The 18,597-nt window shown below is 38.6% G+C and overlaps 1 protein-coding gene across 2 annotated transcripts; it reads left to right on the top strand.

Moving 5' to 3' along the window:
- The first annotated feature begins 1,873 nt into the window (after positions 1 to 1,873).
- Positions 1,874 to 18,541, top strand: LOC116042567 (perforin-1-like). Of its 2 annotated transcripts, none has more exons than XM_031288794.2 (12): positions 1,874 to 2,198; positions 3,682 to 3,778; positions 4,532 to 4,818; positions 4,900 to 4,979; positions 5,338 to 5,383; positions 5,754 to 5,896; positions 5,991 to 6,129; positions 6,242 to 6,322; positions 6,484 to 6,959; positions 7,058 to 7,151; positions 7,731 to 7,868; positions 17,963 to 18,541. In XM_031288794.2, exons 3-12 carry the CDS (start codon positions 4,549 to 4,551, stop codon positions 18,035 to 18,037), a joined length of 1,542 nt encoding a protein of 513 aa, XP_031144654.1. In that variant the 5' UTR covers positions 1,874 to 2,198; positions 3,682 to 3,778; positions 4,532 to 4,548; the 3' UTR covers positions 18,038 to 18,541. The 2 variants fall into 2 exon arrangements, with proteins under 2 accessions (XP_031144654.1, XP_031144655.1); XM_031288795.2 differs by having other exon boundaries at positions 7,731 to 7,898; positions 17,993 to 18,541.
- The last annotated feature ends 56 nt before the right edge of the window (positions 18,542 to 18,597 follow it).

Raw genomic sequence — 18,597 nt, 5'->3', positions numbered from 1 at the left:
TCTCGTTTTGGGGTTTATTTAGAACAGAATTGTGATAATAGTGCTGCAATCATGTCGGCAAACCTGTAGCTTAAAGTGCTTCACAGAGAAACACTTTAATACCCCTTTCACACCTAAGAGAATAAGAAAATAGGGTTACACTTTACTTGAAGGTATCTACATGTGACATGACACTGTCATGAACGTGTTATAAACATAAACAAGTCAAATGTTTGACATAACGCTTCTTTTAGTAAGTGTCATTCGGTTTTTGTCATGACAAGTTATGGTTAGGGTTCATGTGTCATGTCATTCTTATGTAGATATTCTGTGTAATTGAATCTGTAATTGAAAGGGGCATGTTCAAAATAATAGCAGTGTTGTGTTCAATTAGTGAGGTGATTGATTCTGTGAAGAAACAGGTGTCAGTTATGGTCCATATTTAAGGAAGGAAGGAAGCAAATGTGCATGCTGGTTATAGTGCATTTCACACTGAAATACTCAGCAAAATGGGTCGTTACAGACATTGCTCTGAGGAACAGCGGACTTTGATTAAAAAGTTGATTGGAGAGGGGAAAACATATAAAGAAGTGCAGAAAATTATAGGCTGCTCAGCCAAAATGATTTCAAATGCCTTGAAATGGCATCCAAAGCCTGAACGACGTGGGAAAAAAACGGTCAAATACCATTCGAATGGATCGAAAAATAGCCAAAATGGCAAAGGCTCAACCAATGATCAGCTCCAGGAAAATCAAAGAAGACTTAAAGTTACCTGTGAGTACTGTTACGATCAGAAGAAGGCTATGTGAAGCAAAGCTATCAGCTAGAAGCCCCCGCAAAGTCCCATTGCTGAAAAAAAGACATAGGACACATTGACTGGCCAAAGGAGAAATGGGGCAACATTCTGGGGACTGATGAGAGCAAAATTGTTCTTTTTTGGTCTAGGGGCCGCAGACAGTTTGTCCTACGACCCCCATGCACTGAATTCAAGCCACAGTACACTGTGAAGACAGTAAAGCATGGTGGTGCAAAAATCATGTTATGGGGATGTTTCTCATACTGTGGTGTTGGGCCTATTTATCACATACCAGGGATCATGGATCAGTTTCAATACATCAAAATACTTCAAGAGGTCATGTTGCCTTATGCTGAAGAGGAAATGTCTTTGAAATGGGTCTTTCAACAAGACAATGACCCAAAACACACCAGTAAGCGAGCAAAGTCTTGGTTCCAGATGAACAAGATTGATGTTATGAAGTGGCCAGCCCAATCCACAGACCTCAATCCCATAGAAAACTTGTGGGGTGACATCACAAATGCTGTTTCTGAGGCAAAACCCAGTAATGCAGAGGAACTGTGGAATGTAGTTAAATCGTCCTGGGCTGGAATACCTGTTCACAGGTGCCAGAAGTTGGTCGACTCCATGCAACACAGATGTGAAGCAGTTCTCATAAATAATGGTTATGCAACTAAATATTAGTGCAGTGATTCAAAGTAAAGCAAACCCTTGAGACATTTTTTCAGTTCATACAGTAAATGTTTGGGTTTGTAAAGAAAAATGTGAATACTGTTATTTTTTTGAACAGCCTAATATTCCTTTTTCTTCACTTTCTGTAAAGGTAGAACACAAACTTGATCAATTTTGGTCATGTTTTGATTTGGAATTGAATGTGCAGTGTTCCCAATGCATTGATATTATGGAATTAAAAGATATTCAAAGGATTTCAAGCATTATTCACTTTTTTTAAACACACTGCTATTATTCTGAACACAACTGTACATATATATGGGTAGGGGAAAAACTAGTCAATCATAGTATTTTAGTAAGAGTTTGCATTCATTCCAAACCCAATTTGCTTTTTTTTTTTTAATTAATGACTTATGCTGTTTTTAACATATTTCTTTTGACACATTCTTCAAGGCATGTTTATCTTAGTGTTGTTTTCACACCCCAGAAACTTACTCCAAGGTTATTTCCTTCGACCTGGACGTACTGTAAAATGTAAGGGCCATTGTTTGCTTTAACTATCCTTATCTCCTCTGATTTGCTACTCCCTTTATTCCCTTTATTTCCTTATACTCTCCATTGAGATAGAAGATAAAAAGGTCCATCCTCCGTTCATGTCTGATCAAAGCACAAAGACCCTTCCTCTTGCTGGTTCAGATTTCGGTGACTGGAAGACGAGCAGCAACATCAGCTTTTTGCACATTTGGAACAGGTATAGAAAACCTTTTTAAATATTACAGGAAAATACATTTTAAAATGAAATCAGTAATCAGTAACACCTGCATGATACAGTAGACAGATTTGAGCTCAGATGCTGAGAACTTTATCAATGAAACAGGACCAAAAAAAATCTTATAGATTAGCAGGAGACTTAAACAGACTTCTGAGAGACTGATTCTCCTGAGTTTGTAGTTATAGCATGTTGGGATTGTGTGGATTCTGACCTACTTCTGCTCCCACCAGCAGCAGATGCAGTTCAAGATTGTAATGCTCCAAGGTTTTTAATGTTTAACTGTATCAACGCTAAGCAATGCAGTGCTAAAAACACACCTTTTACAGATCCAAAATGTATTGATCAGTATTCATTCTTTTTTGATTCCGTGGATCAGATGTTCTGATCTAAGGCTTTTACAACCGTTTTAGCATTGAACGGGTGCACCGGAGTGGAATCGCAGTTTGTATGTCATTTGTGTGAATTCTTCAAGTTGAGGCTCTCTCCTTCTTATATAGGATCATGCAGGTAACATATTCTTATGTTAATTCAGTGTGGTTTGGTTTTCAGTTGGATTTACTAACAATAAACTCATAAACGTCTGTAACTTACTCTGAGGCTGTCTGGTTCAAACCAAATTAATCAAAGACGGAATGACACCGATCTACAATTATCTTGGATTACATGGTTCTAAAGAAATTACCATGAGAAATAAAGAATTAAAAATGAATTGTGATATATGTATATATTAAAGTGATCATAATTTGACCACAATTGAGTAAGAATGTGTTACAGCCCATATAGGTGCTACGATTATCCCCACTGCTGCGGTAGCTTTAAAGAAAAGGATGTGATCCATATATCTAGATACTCTGTAATTCACACAGTGCCAATACTAGAATAATTCAAAGATATAGTTGATAAGGTGTAGATGATGTTGATAGATAGTAAAAGGTATGCCAGGAACAGCCATATTACATTGTGCAGAAATAGCAATAAAATTGCGACATTACAGAGGAAAACTGTGCCGTTGGCAATAAATCGTTATTGATTGCACACAAATCCAATTCTTTATCTTGGCAAATGTTATAGTATACAATGAAACTGCTTATAAAATTAACATCAATGCAAGATAAAACTGTGAAAAAACATCAACAAGCAGTAGGTGTTACTCTCTGAACCAGACAATAGCAGCAACTAATGAGGATGATAAACACACTACTCAGAATTAGCACTCTGCACACAACAAAAACTGCAGCTTTAAGGGTAAAGGTGGCATTATTTTAAATGTTTCTCATTGTCAGCAAAGTTCCAACAAAAGACCAAAATCAATGTGTTAGTCCGTCTTAAATACATCCATTTTGTGCATATCTCAAGGAAACAGTTTCCCATAAATCTTCAAATTGCTATTAGTGCTGGGCTTCTTTTTTTACTAGCCTTTTACTAGTCTTAATTGTATTGATATCCCTCCTTTTTGCTGTAGACTCAACAGTCACACTGCATCTTGGGCTGGCCTGGCACACTCTCATCTCCAAAAGATATAAACATTGCAGAAGTACGCGAGAAACCCTGCTGAAGAGGTAATCTGTTTTTGAAAAATAAACTAAAAAAATCAATAGTTAAAGAAAAAATACAGAATATTTATTCCAATGGTATTTATTCATGCAAATAATATAGTTTTGACAAAATAATCTTGTCTTGAAGGTACAGTGTGTAGGATTTAGTGGCATCTAGCAGTAAGCCTACCCTCACCCCTCTCTTTCCAAGCATGTATAGAACCTACAGTGGCCTTCAGGTAATGTAAAAACCATAGACTGTAGGTAAAAACGCTAGAAGCCCTCTCAGGGTTTGGTTTGTCTTTTGAGGTCTACTGTAGAAACATGGCGGTGCAACATAGTCCCTATGTAGATATGAACTCATTCCAAGCTAACAAAAATACGATTTTTAGTTTCAGGTGATTATACACTGCCAATAGATCCCCCTAAATCCTACACACTGGTTATTTAACTTACTTTTTCTGAGCTTTCAATCACATCTCATCATGAAGATATGTTTATGTAAATGTTTTTATGCTTATGTATATTGATACCGATACCTGACTCAAACATAATCTAGTATCCATCAGGTTATACTTAACTTATACTTATTCTTGGGTATCAGGGAACTGACATTTTACATCCCACAACCTGGTGATGAAACAATTGGAAAGAAACATAAAGCCTGTTTGCAAACATTTGCAGCTCTTGTTACTTTCACCGATAATCATCTACAACTAAAATGATGCTCACTTGTGTCCTTTTCTCCTCTCTTTGTCTTTCTCTGAATTATTTCAGTCTCTTTGACTGCAGCCATGCTCACCTTTTCAACCCCATCCCTTCTCTACCTGAGTCTCCTGCTCTTTCTATCGCACCGCACGGCTGTTCTCTCCTGTCAGATTGGGAACTCCAGCCAGTGTCAGTCCGCTCCCTTTGTACCAGGCCACAACCTGGTGGGGGAGGGCTTTGACGTGGTCACCCTGCGGCGTAAAGGATCCTACATGGTTGACGTGAAGACTTTCCTCACCCCAGCTGGCACCTGTACTCTCTGCAGCAACCCTCTTCAAGGCAACAGCCTGCAGAAAGTAATTCATAAATGAAGCATACAACAATTCTACAGCAACATTTGTGCATGTTAAACATGGTGTACCCACCTTCATTTACAGCTGCCAGTCTCTGCAGTGGACTGGCGCTCAATCAGCCGATGCAATGCCGACATCTACAGCAGTGCACACACCTCTGTTAGGTATTGTATTATATCTGCTATTTATTTTTTATATTTCAATTTTACTCCAGTGCTTCAAGACAGGTCAGCTCATTCTTTGAATATGTAGCAGTTTTAGTTAAGCTAAAAGCAAGAGAACCTAGCCTTTTGTGATATCTCCTCTGATCTTTTCTAATATCTCCAAAGCTCAAGTCAGTATCTTTTGGCTCCTTTAATTCAGCTCCCCATTTACTGTCTACAGATCAGATGTTATCTCAGAGTAACATTGCCGGTCCAAAGGTTATTTGTCTTAATCATATCTTAACAGACTGTAAAAAAAGCTGAATTTTGAATTGAAAGAGCTTTTATGGTTATTCTTTCCTGTAAATTGTGTCCACAGCTCACTGATTAACACTTTGACATCCCAGGACAGTGACAGCTGGAAGGTAGGAAACTTCTCACAGTAATTGTTGATATAAAATCATAATTTCTGATAAATATTATAACTGATAGATATGTAGATTATTTCACTTATTTTACTACTAGAGTGGCATCTTTTTCCTTGAAGTTGAACAACATAATATAAAATAAAAACCTGAGATATTGGGAGCACCTTTCGGCCTGAATAAAACACAGTACATACAGTATAAGAGTTTTATAAGTGTGTGTGTGTGTGTGTGTGTGTGTGTGTGTGTGTGTGTGTGTGTGTGTGTGTGTGTGTGTGTGTGTGTATGTGGTTTTTTTAAATAAATAAATGGTTGTATTTAATACACTATATTATGTTCGTGAGCTTTTATTTCTTATTTATTTTGTCAGGTTGGCCTAAATGTAGATAAGTTTGTGACTGCCGGCCTGGAGGTTGGAGGAACACGCTCCACTGCGTATGCCTTTGCTACAGAGAGGACCAGAGAGGACCGTTACTCCTTCAGCACTCACAGGGTCACCTGCAGCCATTATGGGTAGGGTGTGAAGACCATGCATCACGGCAGAAGTTTGGATTTCTTAGTTGTTTTAAGTTTTGAGATAATTTATTATTCGTCTCTTTGTGTCTAGTTACCGTGTGTCCCTCAGACCGCCCCTCAGCTCCGAGTTCAGTATGGATTTGGCCAGGCTGCCGAGTTTCTATTACTCCTCCACCAGGGCTCAGTACAGGGACCTCATACATACCTATGGCACACACTACATCCGCCAGGTTAAAATTCATACACACAGACCATTTTAATTTCCATTAATAATGTCCTTAATTCACAAATTTAAAAAAACGCCATATTTCTTTGTCTTAACAACATTGTACTTCATTTCAGGTTTACCTCGGGGGCCGACTCAGACGAGTCACAGCTGTACGTACCTGTTTGTCCTCACTGAATGGGCTCTCCTCAAACGAGGTACGTGTAGCACACGTACCTTTTACAGTGTGCGCAGTAACCATGTCTTCACTGCCATTGGAGTATGAATGTGTGTGTGAGTGTGAGGCATTTTAATACACTGTTCACTGCTCTCAGCAGTCCATTACTTTAAACCTTATTTCTCTCCTGTCCTCCTCTAGGTCCACTCCTGCCTATCACTGGGTGTTTCTGTAGGCCTGGGGAAGGTGAAATTATCCGGTACCGCTAGCCATCAATCTTGCACCAAGGTCCTACAGAACCAGGACGTCTCCAACTCGTACAGCTCTGGTCTCCACCAACACTACACAGAGGTGTCAGGAGGCACTGGTTGGTTGGGAGAGTTTTCACTCGCTCATAATGACTCCCTTGGCTACGGGAGTTGGCTGAAAACCCTTAAGGACCACCCGGATGTTGTTTCGTACTCACTTAGACCAATGTATGAGCTGATGCCAAGTGAGACACAGAAGGCAGGGATGAAGGCGGCCATAGAGCAGTACTTAGAAGACAACGCTGTGAAGAAGTCAACCAGAGAACCAGCTCCCAACAGCTGTCCTCAAAAGGCCTCGAGGGGAACACTGGTGGTGACCATCGTCCGAGCCTGGAATCTGAAAGGAGATTTAACTGGCAACACTGAAAGGCGAGTAGAGTGAGGTCAGGAATTTAGATCTGAAGTTGTTATATCATTCAACAATATGAATTCACCTGTTGCTTTTCCTTGTTTTCTCCTATTCACAGCTACGCTAAGATGTGGTACGGATCCTTCCATCGCAGGACTCGTATGATCCGGTCAAACAACCCCAGGTGGAACGCTCGTTACGATCTGGGCAAGGTCAGTAAATCTTCTCTTTACAGATCAGAGAAACGACAACCAGGAAAGACAACCATCACAGTTTCTGGGTCAGAGTTCTCGTGAGAAAAAATATAAGTCACCATATTCACTAGAATCAAGGGTGTAACTTTGGTTTGAGAAGTAGGGGGGCACAAAACAGGGGGTCCTCAGTGTAACAAATGTTTTCCATTTAATTTAATTTCCTGCATTTCTACATACATTTAGGGACTATTGTGATATAAAATCCAGGAAATAATTAAGTTGATAATAATGATAAATTCTGCGAGAATGTCTCCCCTGTCCCCAGTGGAAATTACGCCATAGGCTAGAAAACAAGGGCCACTTCTTTATTACAAAAAACATTGCATGGACAAGTAGCATCAAGCCTTCCTGTAGAGATTAAACATCGTAAGACAATTAACAATAATAACATTAAAAATAATAGAAATATTGAAGAAGAAGAAAAAAAGGGCCATAATAATAAGTAAGTTAAAAACATGCTGGAAATGTAAGGAATAGATGGAATAGAAATAGTTTTTTTAAATGTTATTTCAAAGATATTCTTTTTTTATTATTAAGGTGGACACACACTTGGGTTTGAAGATCGAGGTCTGGGACGAGGACTTGCAATACGATGACCGTCTGGGTTCATGTGTGACGTACCCAAGCCAGGGGACACGCACATTCACCTGTCCGGCCAACAGAGGCGGCTTTGAGGTCCAGTATACTCTGACCTGCGACCCTCATCTGACTGGAGACCGATGTAACCGTTACAAACCATCTCCAAGTCCTACTTAAATCACATTAAATCATCCCTTTTTGTAGTCAACATTAATGTCAATGTTTTTGTTGTTAACTTCCTTAAAGGGGAACACAGGGAAAGTGATGCACAGAGCAGATATGTATGCTGTAGCAGACAAAAAAAATGGAGTAAGAATGTGTTACAGCCCATATAGGTGCTACGATTATCCCCACTGCTGCGGTAGCTTTAAAGAAAAGGATGTGATCCATATATCTAGATACTCTGTAATTCACACAGTGCCAATACTAGAATAATTCAAAGATATAGTTGATAAGGTGTAGATGATGTTGATAGATAGTAAAAGGTATGCCGGGAACAGCCATATTACATTGTGCAGAAATAGCAATAAAATTGCGACATTACAGAGGAAAACTGTGCCGTTGGCAATAAATCGTTATTGATTGCACACAAATCCAATTCTTTATCTTGGCAAATGTTATAGTATACAATGAAACTGCTTATAAAATTAACATCAATGCAAGATAAAACTGTGAAAAAACATCAACAAGCAGTAGGTGTTGAACCAGACAATAGCAGCAACTAATGAGGATGATAAACACACTACTCAGAATTAGCACTCTGCACACAACAAAAACTGCAGCTTTAAGGGTAAAGGTGGCATTATTTTAAATGTTTCTCATTGTCAGCAAAGTTCCAACAAAAGACCAAAATCAATGTGTTAGTCCGTTTTAAATACATCCATTTTGTGCATATCTCAGGGAAACAGTATCCAATAAATCTTCAAATTGCTATTAGTGCTGGGCTTCTTTTTTACTAGCCTTTTACTAGTCTTAATTGTATTGATATCCCTCCTTTTTGCAGGTCAGCTCATTCTTTGAATATGTAGCAGTTTTAGTTAAGCTAAAAGCAAGAGAACCTAGCCTTTTGTGATCTCTCCTCTGATCTTTTCTAATATCTCAAAAGCTCTAGTCAGTATATTTTGGCTCCTTTAATTCAGCTCCCCAGTTACTGTCTACAGATCAGATGTTATCTCAGAGTAACAAGTGACAACTGGAAGGTAGGAAACTTCTCACAGTAATTGTTGATATAAAAATCATAATTTCTGATAAATATAACTTTTTTTTTACTACTAGTGCACTGAAAAAAGAGAACATGTTGGATTAACTTAATTCAATAGTGGACATTGTTTGCACACAAATGTTTTGCTTTGGCAGCAGCTTATTCATGTTCAATAAACCTGTGTATTTTGTGTTGACACAGTGTGATTAAAACATGTTTTATTAAAACAAGTAATTTGAGCTCTTGGAACATTTTAATCCTTCACAATTTTATCACTTTATTTCAACACTATTCAATACATTTTATTTCAATACTATTTGATCACTTAAATACTACACGTTATTTTCATATTACATGTTAGTATTATATTCTAGTGTCAATTACAATTTTATTTTTTTTAGGCCTTAAAACATATTGTTTGTATTGTTCTCTGAAGATGGTTGCCTGTAACCACTAGTAACCTTTCAAAATAAAATGCCTAATTTCACTGCAGTGACAGTAGGTAAATAATTTAACTGACATTACTGTTCTACTGTTATACAAATCAACAGTGAACAAGTAATGTCAGTTTTTCAGTGTTTTACCGACTCAGTCACAGAATGGAAATTAGACCTTTTCTTTTGTAAAAGGTTACAGGCAACCATCCTCGAAGAGAACAACACAAACATGTTCAAGGTCTCTATTATCAAGATTAAATTAAATAATTAACTGTAAACAATTCTAACTATAGAACTGATTTGAAATGCAAAAACGTTAGTTACCATTGCCTTTCCAGTAATCATTTATTTTAATGTCTAATACCTTTCTATTAACTCTTAATAATTAACATTACCCCTTTTTACCAGTTGCATGTCAAAACCTTTATGCAAGAGCCATAGGATAAACAGTAATACAGTGAGTGTCAAAAATTCCAACACTGACCTCATTGTGACATCTTGGTTCAAAACAGTATTCTTAGAAGTATTTAAAATTCTTTACTGCAACTGAAACATCCCATTTCACACGGCCCTGGTGGGACTATTTAGACTGTCTACAGTTGTCCATCTCTTCACTTGTAAAGAGAAATAGAAACTAAGATTGAAGAATGCTGCCAATCAGAGAACTTGTAGAGGAGAGGAAGAGGGGAAAAAACTGGCACCGTCCACATGGCAGTTAAGGAATAAACACTTGGTGAAGGAGAAGTATAAACCGACTGACACTCTCTTTTTTGTTGGTGGACTTAACAATGGATGCTGTGATTTGTTGTGGGTTGCTGATTGTTCATCTGGAAATTCAACCTCAAGCATCACGTGCACAACAACAGTGAGCTCTCCTTACTGGAGCAGTTTTGTCTTTAAGCTTTGGGCTTTCCTCGAGAGTTGAGTCACATCCAACTCCATTACCACCTTTTAAATCACTTTGAAAGTGTAGCGGAGCTATGACGGATACCTCATGTTCAAAGAGTAAAAAAGTCCAAACAGCAAGGCTGTTGCAAGGGCCACATCATCCAGATCTTGAAGAACCACCACACATCAGAAAAGTAATTGCCTGGCGTCTCTCTGGTGATGTAGATTCCCACTGTCGTTTTCTCGATGGCACTCAGTGCAGTGGCCTCAGTCATGTCCTGGTTAAAGATAAAACATTTTTTGAAGCTTTTATAAAAAAAAAAATAAAAAACTGAGTGCTTTTGAATGCAGCAATTCTAATGCTATAGTTTATTTAAACCCATGTAAACAGCATAGCAGATTACTACGGCCAAAGAATGCCCTGCCATGCTGCCATTCATGGTCAATTTCTGAAAAAAAAAAAAAATGATTCCAGATCAAATGAAGAGGAGCCTTCAAGCTTTACAAACTAATGTAAAGATTGAATTCTCGTCCTCATTTTTTTTCTGAAAGTTGTTTTCATGTTCCTAGATGATTTCTATCATTAACCTGGATTTACTCCAGGGCTGTATCTCAGTCCCAATTCTGCCCTTGTCAGATGAGGGTCAGTGCAGTGTAGGAAGAATTTTCCTTCTTTCGCTAGATTCACAAATTTGAAGTGTTTTCACACTGGTGTAATCCCTAACGTAAGAGAAACAATATTTTTTCCCTCTGTGGCAGAGGGGTCAAAATAGGTTGTTTTTCACTTTCATAATGGGGGACTATGGAGAAAAAGTGGACTGTTTGGACCATTTGTTTTAATCTCAGCGCTGGAATCACTTTGCCAAGGTGATAAAGAGGGCAAATGGACCTAAACAGTCCAAGAAGGATCACAGGGTTAACCGAATTAGTTTTGAAATGTAGCAAAGCCACAATCTAATCACAAAACACTCACCATGTACTCCTGCACCAAGATGTCGGGATTCTCATTCAGATAGATGCAGAGTCCTTTAGTGAGAGACTCCCTTCTGGCATCAATTTCATCCCTGTATCCAGAAAGATACATTTCTCAGTGGGACAGTGAATGCATGATAAAAATGACTGGGTCCTTTCTGTGGAATCAGTACTCACAGGTAAAGGGAGTTGAGCTTTGCAATGGATGCATATAAATCTTTTACTGACCTAATGCAATGCATATCCACTTTATAGTTAAACAATTTAGAGTTAAAAGTTCTTACTGTCATCATGGCAGCTATGTCTTTCAGCTTTTTGCTCTGCTCCCCCGGTCGCTTTGCAAACACTCTCAGCAATCTTTCAGAGAGAAGGTCAAGCTACGACAGAAACCTTGATTGTAGAAACATGGTTGTGATGCGCTTAAACGCCGCATTTATCTGAAACAACATGAAATTATTTTAAATAACGGCACAGCCCACAGATTTTAGAAGACATTTCTAACATCAAATCTACACCTGCCCGCCATATCATGGCGGGCACTGTGCATGGTTAATCATCTGGGCTCTGCTATGAAATATTTGTAAACACATCCTAATGAAGTCGAGCATTACTTTTACACATGAACACATTATCTATGACACTGATTGCAAAAGGTTAGATAAATGATAACTATACTTAGAATTAATAACTTTAATAATAATTTTCTAATATTTTGTCCAATCTGTTTCCATACATGACTGGGGCAAAATATCTGAAACACTCAGAAACACAAAATGGTCCACTCAAGTAGACCATACCAGCCAATACCATACCAAACTAATTACATTAATCACCTGTCTGACAATATACGCAGGTAAAAGTTTAACCTATGACAGAGTTGTTGTATTAGATTGCACAGATGTATAAATGAGATGGCCAGTGTGTGTATTCAAGTGCTGAGCAAAATGCTCCACTGCGTATGCCTTTGCTACAGAGAGGACCAGAGAGGACCGCTACTCCTTCAGCAATCACAGGGTCACCTGCAGCCATTACAGGTAGAATCAGAAAGAGCTTTATTGCCAAGTACGTTTTTTACACATAGGCTACAAGGAATTTGTCATGGTGTTGTTGGTGCATGTCACACATTCTCTAAATATAAGAAGGATAAAAAGAATATAAACAATATAAGTATAAACATATACACACAGTATGTATTAATAAAGATAAAAAATAAATGTAACAAATAATAAAATAAGTTAAACAGTAGTAAAAAGGAACGCTACAGCAGAGTAAGTACAATGGCATGTAGAGCCAGAGGTGGAGTGTGGAGAGAGGGTGGTTTCCAGGCCTTGTTCATAAGGCAGAGGGGAAAAAACTGTTCATGTGGCGTGTGGCTGTGGTCCTGATGGACCTCAGCCTCCTGCCAGAGGGGAGTGGCTCAAAGAGTTTGTGCCCGGGGTGGGAGGGGTCAGCCACAATTAGGGATGGGCGATACCACACTTTTAGGATTCGATACGATACCGATACTTTTTCTTGCATTTTCATCGATATCGATACCGTTAATTTCTTATTGGCAATTTTTGTCAGTAAAAATATTATTACATTTAAGACAAATCACAAGACAAATACAGACCATTTACACAAAATGTATTATGGTCAATACATAGTAAAATTAAAATTAAAATAAATAACATAAATATGAATTAAATAAATTAAATATGAACAAAAACATACACATTTTCAGGCCCTTGGCTGTGTCGCTATCGGCTGTGTCGCACGTTGACGCTCATTCGCTCGTCTCCTGTCACGTGACATGGGCCAGATCAATACGCCGCCAGGTACAGGGGTGTCCCGGCACATAGTAATTTAAGTAAGTAATCTAAAACAGCTGAAAGTGATGCATACACCCCCAATTATTATTTTTTAGTTTATATCGATATTTTTTTAAGGAAATCAATGTCAAATGAGTAGCGTGAGTATATCGATCTATCGATACCACAGGATCGATACGCCCATCCCTAGCCACAATCTTTCCAGCACGCTTCAGAGTCCTGGTGGCGTATAGGTCCTGGAGCGGCGGCAGATTGCAGCCAATTATGGTAGGGCGTGAAGACCATGCATCACGGCAGAAGTTTGGATTTCTTAGTTGTTTTAAGTGTTGAGATCATTTAATATTCGGTCTCTTTGTGTCTAGTTACCGTGTGTCCCTCAGACCGCCCCTCAGCTCCGAGTTCAGTATGGATTTGGCCAGGATGCCGAGTTTCTACGACTCCTCCTGGGGCCTGTTTCACAAAAGCAGAATATATAAATCCAGGATAACTGATAAAGCGAGGCTTGACGTAGTCTAATCTGTGCATCCTATCTTGGTGCGTTTCACGAAGGCCAAGCCAGGCTGAGGAGGAGCGACTAGGTCGAGCCAGGCTGAAGTAATTCAGATAGATGCGCGTCCACGGCTTTCCTCAAAAGACCGCGAGGTCGATCACAGAAAAAGAAAAGAAACACGGCCGCTGTAATGAAACAGCGAGAGAAAGCGTAGCAGACGATCACGGACCGACTGAATGCGTAAGTAGCCTAAACATATACATTAACTGACCACTGCTCTGAACTGAAACCGTCATAATCATTCCATTCAAGGATTAGGCTACTAATCATTTGCACAAATTAACAGTTGTACTATTTGCCTTAAAAGTAAGCAGAAGATAATGTTACTCAGGAAATTTACCATGAAGATCAATTTTCTACAACGCTAGAGTATATGCGTAAATATCTCTTTCACTCTGTTCCTCCCTCTCTCTCATGGGCTAAAATATAAATGTCCTAATATTAACTTCCACTGCTCGCTTTTAATGCAAAGTGTACAACTGTTCGTTTTTGCAAAATGACAGTGACTCATTGAATGGTTTCAGTTAAGAGCAGTAGTTCATAAATGTATATTTTTAGACTATCATTCAGTCTGTCCGCTATTATCTGCCACGCGTTTTCTCGCGTTTTTTTATTTTTTATAGAGGACGAGTTTCCTTCTCTACATATTATATGCCTTTCTCCCTTGTGGACATAGAAAATAAAGACACTGAAGAAATTGGACTCTAAAATCTAGAAACTATAAAGATAATTAAGTGATACATTCCATGCACACTGTAAACATGAATGGAACAGAGTATATTCATCAGTTACCCCCCCCCCCAGCAAAATATAAGGTCAAAAACCATTGGGGTGTCCTCTCCCTGTTGTTACATGAATGTACAGTAGCCTACAACACTAGATAGTTACTGGTCCAGTGAACTAAGACTATAATTTGGGAGGATTGTACAATTAGGATATGTTCTTTCCAATTCCAATTTACAATTTGTGTGCTAAGAATGCCAAATACAATGCACATGGAAGAGGAACAAACATGATCCTTATTGTTAAAGAATTAAAAAAAAAAAATTAATCAACTAAAATAATTCAAGGTGCATTGATCAACTATAGAAATGTACAGCATTGTATGTATTGTATTGTCCTAGACTTCATTTAAAACACATTTGAAATTTTATCAGCCTTTTCTAATTATCTCAACTGCCAGAATATATTCATCAAACTTCTAACAACAATATGAACAGCAGTCTTCATACAGCAATATAACAGTAACGATGACTGTCACATGAATAACTATTAAAAAAAAATATGGTCCCAACTTTAAATAATAACAGTACTTAAATGAACAGCAATATGCACCTGTTGTATTTTAATCCAGGCTGATAACAATAGGGTAAAACCACTGCTGGGTGATCAGAAAAGGCTCCAGGATTAAATAAATCCTGGCTGTTAGCCTGGTCGGGAGCAGGCTAGCTGCACAGAATAACTCTCCATGGTGATTTACGTGCCTCCGCTTTCGTGAAACCGAGTCAAGGCTAAATTCATCCAGGATAACGGGAAAATCCCGGCTTAATCCCTTATCTTGGTTTTGTGAAACAGGCCCCAGGGCTCAGTACAGTGAGCTCATACAAACCTATGGCACACACTACATCTGCCAGGTTAAGACACACACACACACACACATACACACACACACACAAAAGTCTTGTCGCTTATCTAAGTTGTAGGAACAACAAATAATGACTTTTAGTTGATCAATTGGAATCAGAAATGGTTTATATGAAAGGCAAAGGCTTCTGGATTATGCTTATTATACCAAAATAAAGTTTTGTATCATTCATTGAGTTTTATCATTGAATTAGAATAGAAAGGTCAGATTTGGCTTGGACAAAAGTCTTGTCGCATACAAAAATACAGTAATGTACGGTAGAAATTATACTTTATTGTGAATACACAAACATGCTACAATAACATCAGAGCATTTGTAAAGTCATGGTGCCTTGGGAAAAAGAAAATGAGCTTGGAGGACTACATCCATACGTCTCGGCAATGACTCAAATAACGTATTGATGAAGTCATCTGGAATAGCAAAGAAAGCAGTCTTGCAGGACTCCCAGAGTTCATCAAGATTCGTTGGTTTCATCTTCCAAGCCTCCTCCTTCATCTTACCCCAGACATGCTCAATAATGTTCATGTCTGGTGACTGGGCTGGCCAATCCTGGAGCACCTTGACCTTCTTCGCTTTCAGGAACTTTGATGTGGAGGCTGAAGTATGACAAGGAGCGCCATCCTGCTGAAGAATTTGCCCTCTCTTGTGGTTTGGAATGTAATGGGCAGCAATAATTTGTTGATACTTCAGGCTGTTGATGTTGCCATCCACTCTGCAGATCTCTTGCACACCCCCATACTGCATGTAACCCCAAACCATGATTTTTCCTCCACCAAACTTGACTGTTTTCTGGGTGAATCTTGGGTCCATGCGGGTTCCAACAGGTCTTCTGCAGTATTTGCAGCAATTGGGATGCAGTTCAATGGATGATTCATCAGAAAAATCAACCTTCTGCCACTTTTCCACTGTCCATCCTTTCATCAAGCTGTGGGCCTTTGCAAATGCAACACACTTTTTTAGTTGTCTTCTGTTTAATGTTGGTTTGTGAGCACTAATTCGGCCATGGAGGCCACTGCGTGAGAGAATTCGACAAACTGTTGTTATAGATACAGGGTTTTCTGGTGGCCAGCCCAGAAAAAGAGCTGGCCCTGGACTGTCGAAGCAACAAACGGTCCTCTCGAACAGTTGTCTTATGGGGTCTGCCTGACCTGGACTTGTCATGAACTTCACCAGTTTCTTCAAATCTTTTTCTTATCCTTTCCACTTGACGTTTGGATACATTGAAGATGTCAGCCACCTCAGCAGCAGACTTGGTCTTCAGGCTCTTGATGATCAGCACTTTGGTCTGTGGTTGAATCTTTGGCATGTTGTGAGAGGTCAGGTTGCACTTCACATGAAGGTCTGGTGTGCTGGAGTTCTTTTTATACACACCCAGGAATGTGTTAATTACAGTATGTGTCACAGGTGAAACTCTAATCTGTGATTGGTTGAATCATATAAAGACACGACAAGACTTTTGTCCAAGCCAAATCTGACCTTTCTGTCCTAATTCAATGATAAAACTCAATGAATGATACAAAACTTTATTTTGGTATAATAAGCATAATCCAGAAGCCTTTGCCTTTCATATAAACCATTTCTGATTCCAATTGATCAACTACAAGTCAAGTTATTATTTGTTGTTCCTACAACTTAGATAAGCGACAAGACTTTTGTCAGGCACTGTAGAGTGACGTCAGGAATTTAGATCTGAAGTTGTTATATCATTCAACAATATGAATTCACCTGTTGCTTTTCCTTGTTTTCTCCTATTCACAGCTACGCTAAGATGTGGTACAGATCCTTCCATCGCAGGACTCGTATGATCCGGTCAAACAACCCCAGGTGGAACGCTCGTTACGATCTGGGCAAGGTCAGTAAATCTTCTCTTTACAGATCAGAGAAACGACAACCAGGAAAGACAACCATCACAGATTCTGGGTCAGAGTTCTCGTGAGAGAAAAATACAAGTCACCATATTCACTAGAATCAAGGGTGTAACTTTGGTTTGAGAAGTGGGGGGGGCACAAAACAGGGGGTCCTCAGTGTAACAAATGTTTTCCATTTGAATTCCATTTCCTGCATTTGTACATACATTTGGGGACTATTGTGATATAAAATCCAGGAAAGAATTAAGTTGATAATAATGATAAGTTCTGCCAGAAAGAATAGTTCTAAACTATACATAAGAAAAATATGTCTGACTTTCTTTATTGTTTAAAATAGGGGCCGATCGCCGAGACCTATAAAATAAAATAATATTGAAAGTGGACACAAACAGGATTTAAAAAACGGGGGGGGGGGGGCGACATGTCCCCCTTGTCCCCAGTGGAAATTACACCCTAGGCTAGAAAACAAGGGCCACTTCTTTATTACAAAAAACATTGCATGGACAAGTAGCATCAAGCCTTCCTGTGGAGATTAAACATCGTAAGACAATTAACAATAATAACATAAAATATAATAGAAATATTGAAGAATGAAAAAAAGGGCCATAAGTAATAAGTAAGTAAAAACATGCTGGAAATGTAAGGAATAGATGGAATAGAAATAGTTTTTTAAATGTTATTTCAAAGATATTCTTTTTTTTATTATTAAGGTGCACTTGGGTTTGAAGATCGAGGTCTGGGACGAGGACTTGCAATACGATGACCGTCTGGGTTCATGTGTGACGTACCCGAGCCAGTGGACACACATTGACTTTGAGTTCCAGTATACTCTGACCTGCGACCCTCATCTGACTGGAGACAGGTGTAACCATTACAAACCATCTCCACAGTGAGAAATGCATTTTTTGGGTCACACAATTCACAAGTTTACGCTGGACTCAAGTGCGATATCAGATCTGTTGATTGCTTGCTTTAAGTCAGTGAACCAGTCATGTATTAAGTGAAATGACTGAGGACCTTATACATTTATTTTCCTACCATTAAGACACCACAATATTAGGTTTTCTCTTAGTGGTAAAGCCTTAAAAACATTTAGTTTTGATCACATACATTATGGTTAAATTCACATACTTTAAAATTAAAAATTTGCATTGTGTTTGGTTTTTAACCAAGTATAATTTAAAATATAGGCCTGTGAGCACAAATATTCTGATGTAAACATTAATAACATCAGCTACTGTGTACTCTCACCAACTTGTGAGTGGTGAATTTTGGTGTTGTAGCATTTTATATTCGGACTGCAGACTGTGTAGCTGGTGATTTTCAAATTTAATTTGTCAAATCTGTCAAATTCTTTTTTGATCTTATGTTAATAAATACTGTCAAAACATTTGCTTCATGTCCTTGAAATGGAAGCTACTGTATACAGTATATAGATACACATGTGATGTAC

The sequence above is a fragment of the Sander lucioperca genome, chromosome 4 (assembly GCF_008315115.2).
Source record: "Sander lucioperca isolate FBNREF2018 chromosome 4, SLUC_FBN_1.2, whole genome shotgun sequence".
NCBI lineage: Eukaryota > Metazoa > Chordata > Actinopteri > Perciformes > Percidae > Sander > Sander lucioperca.
Note: the sequence above shows the minus strand (reverse complement) of the source record. Positions and strands in the feature narration are given on the sequence as shown.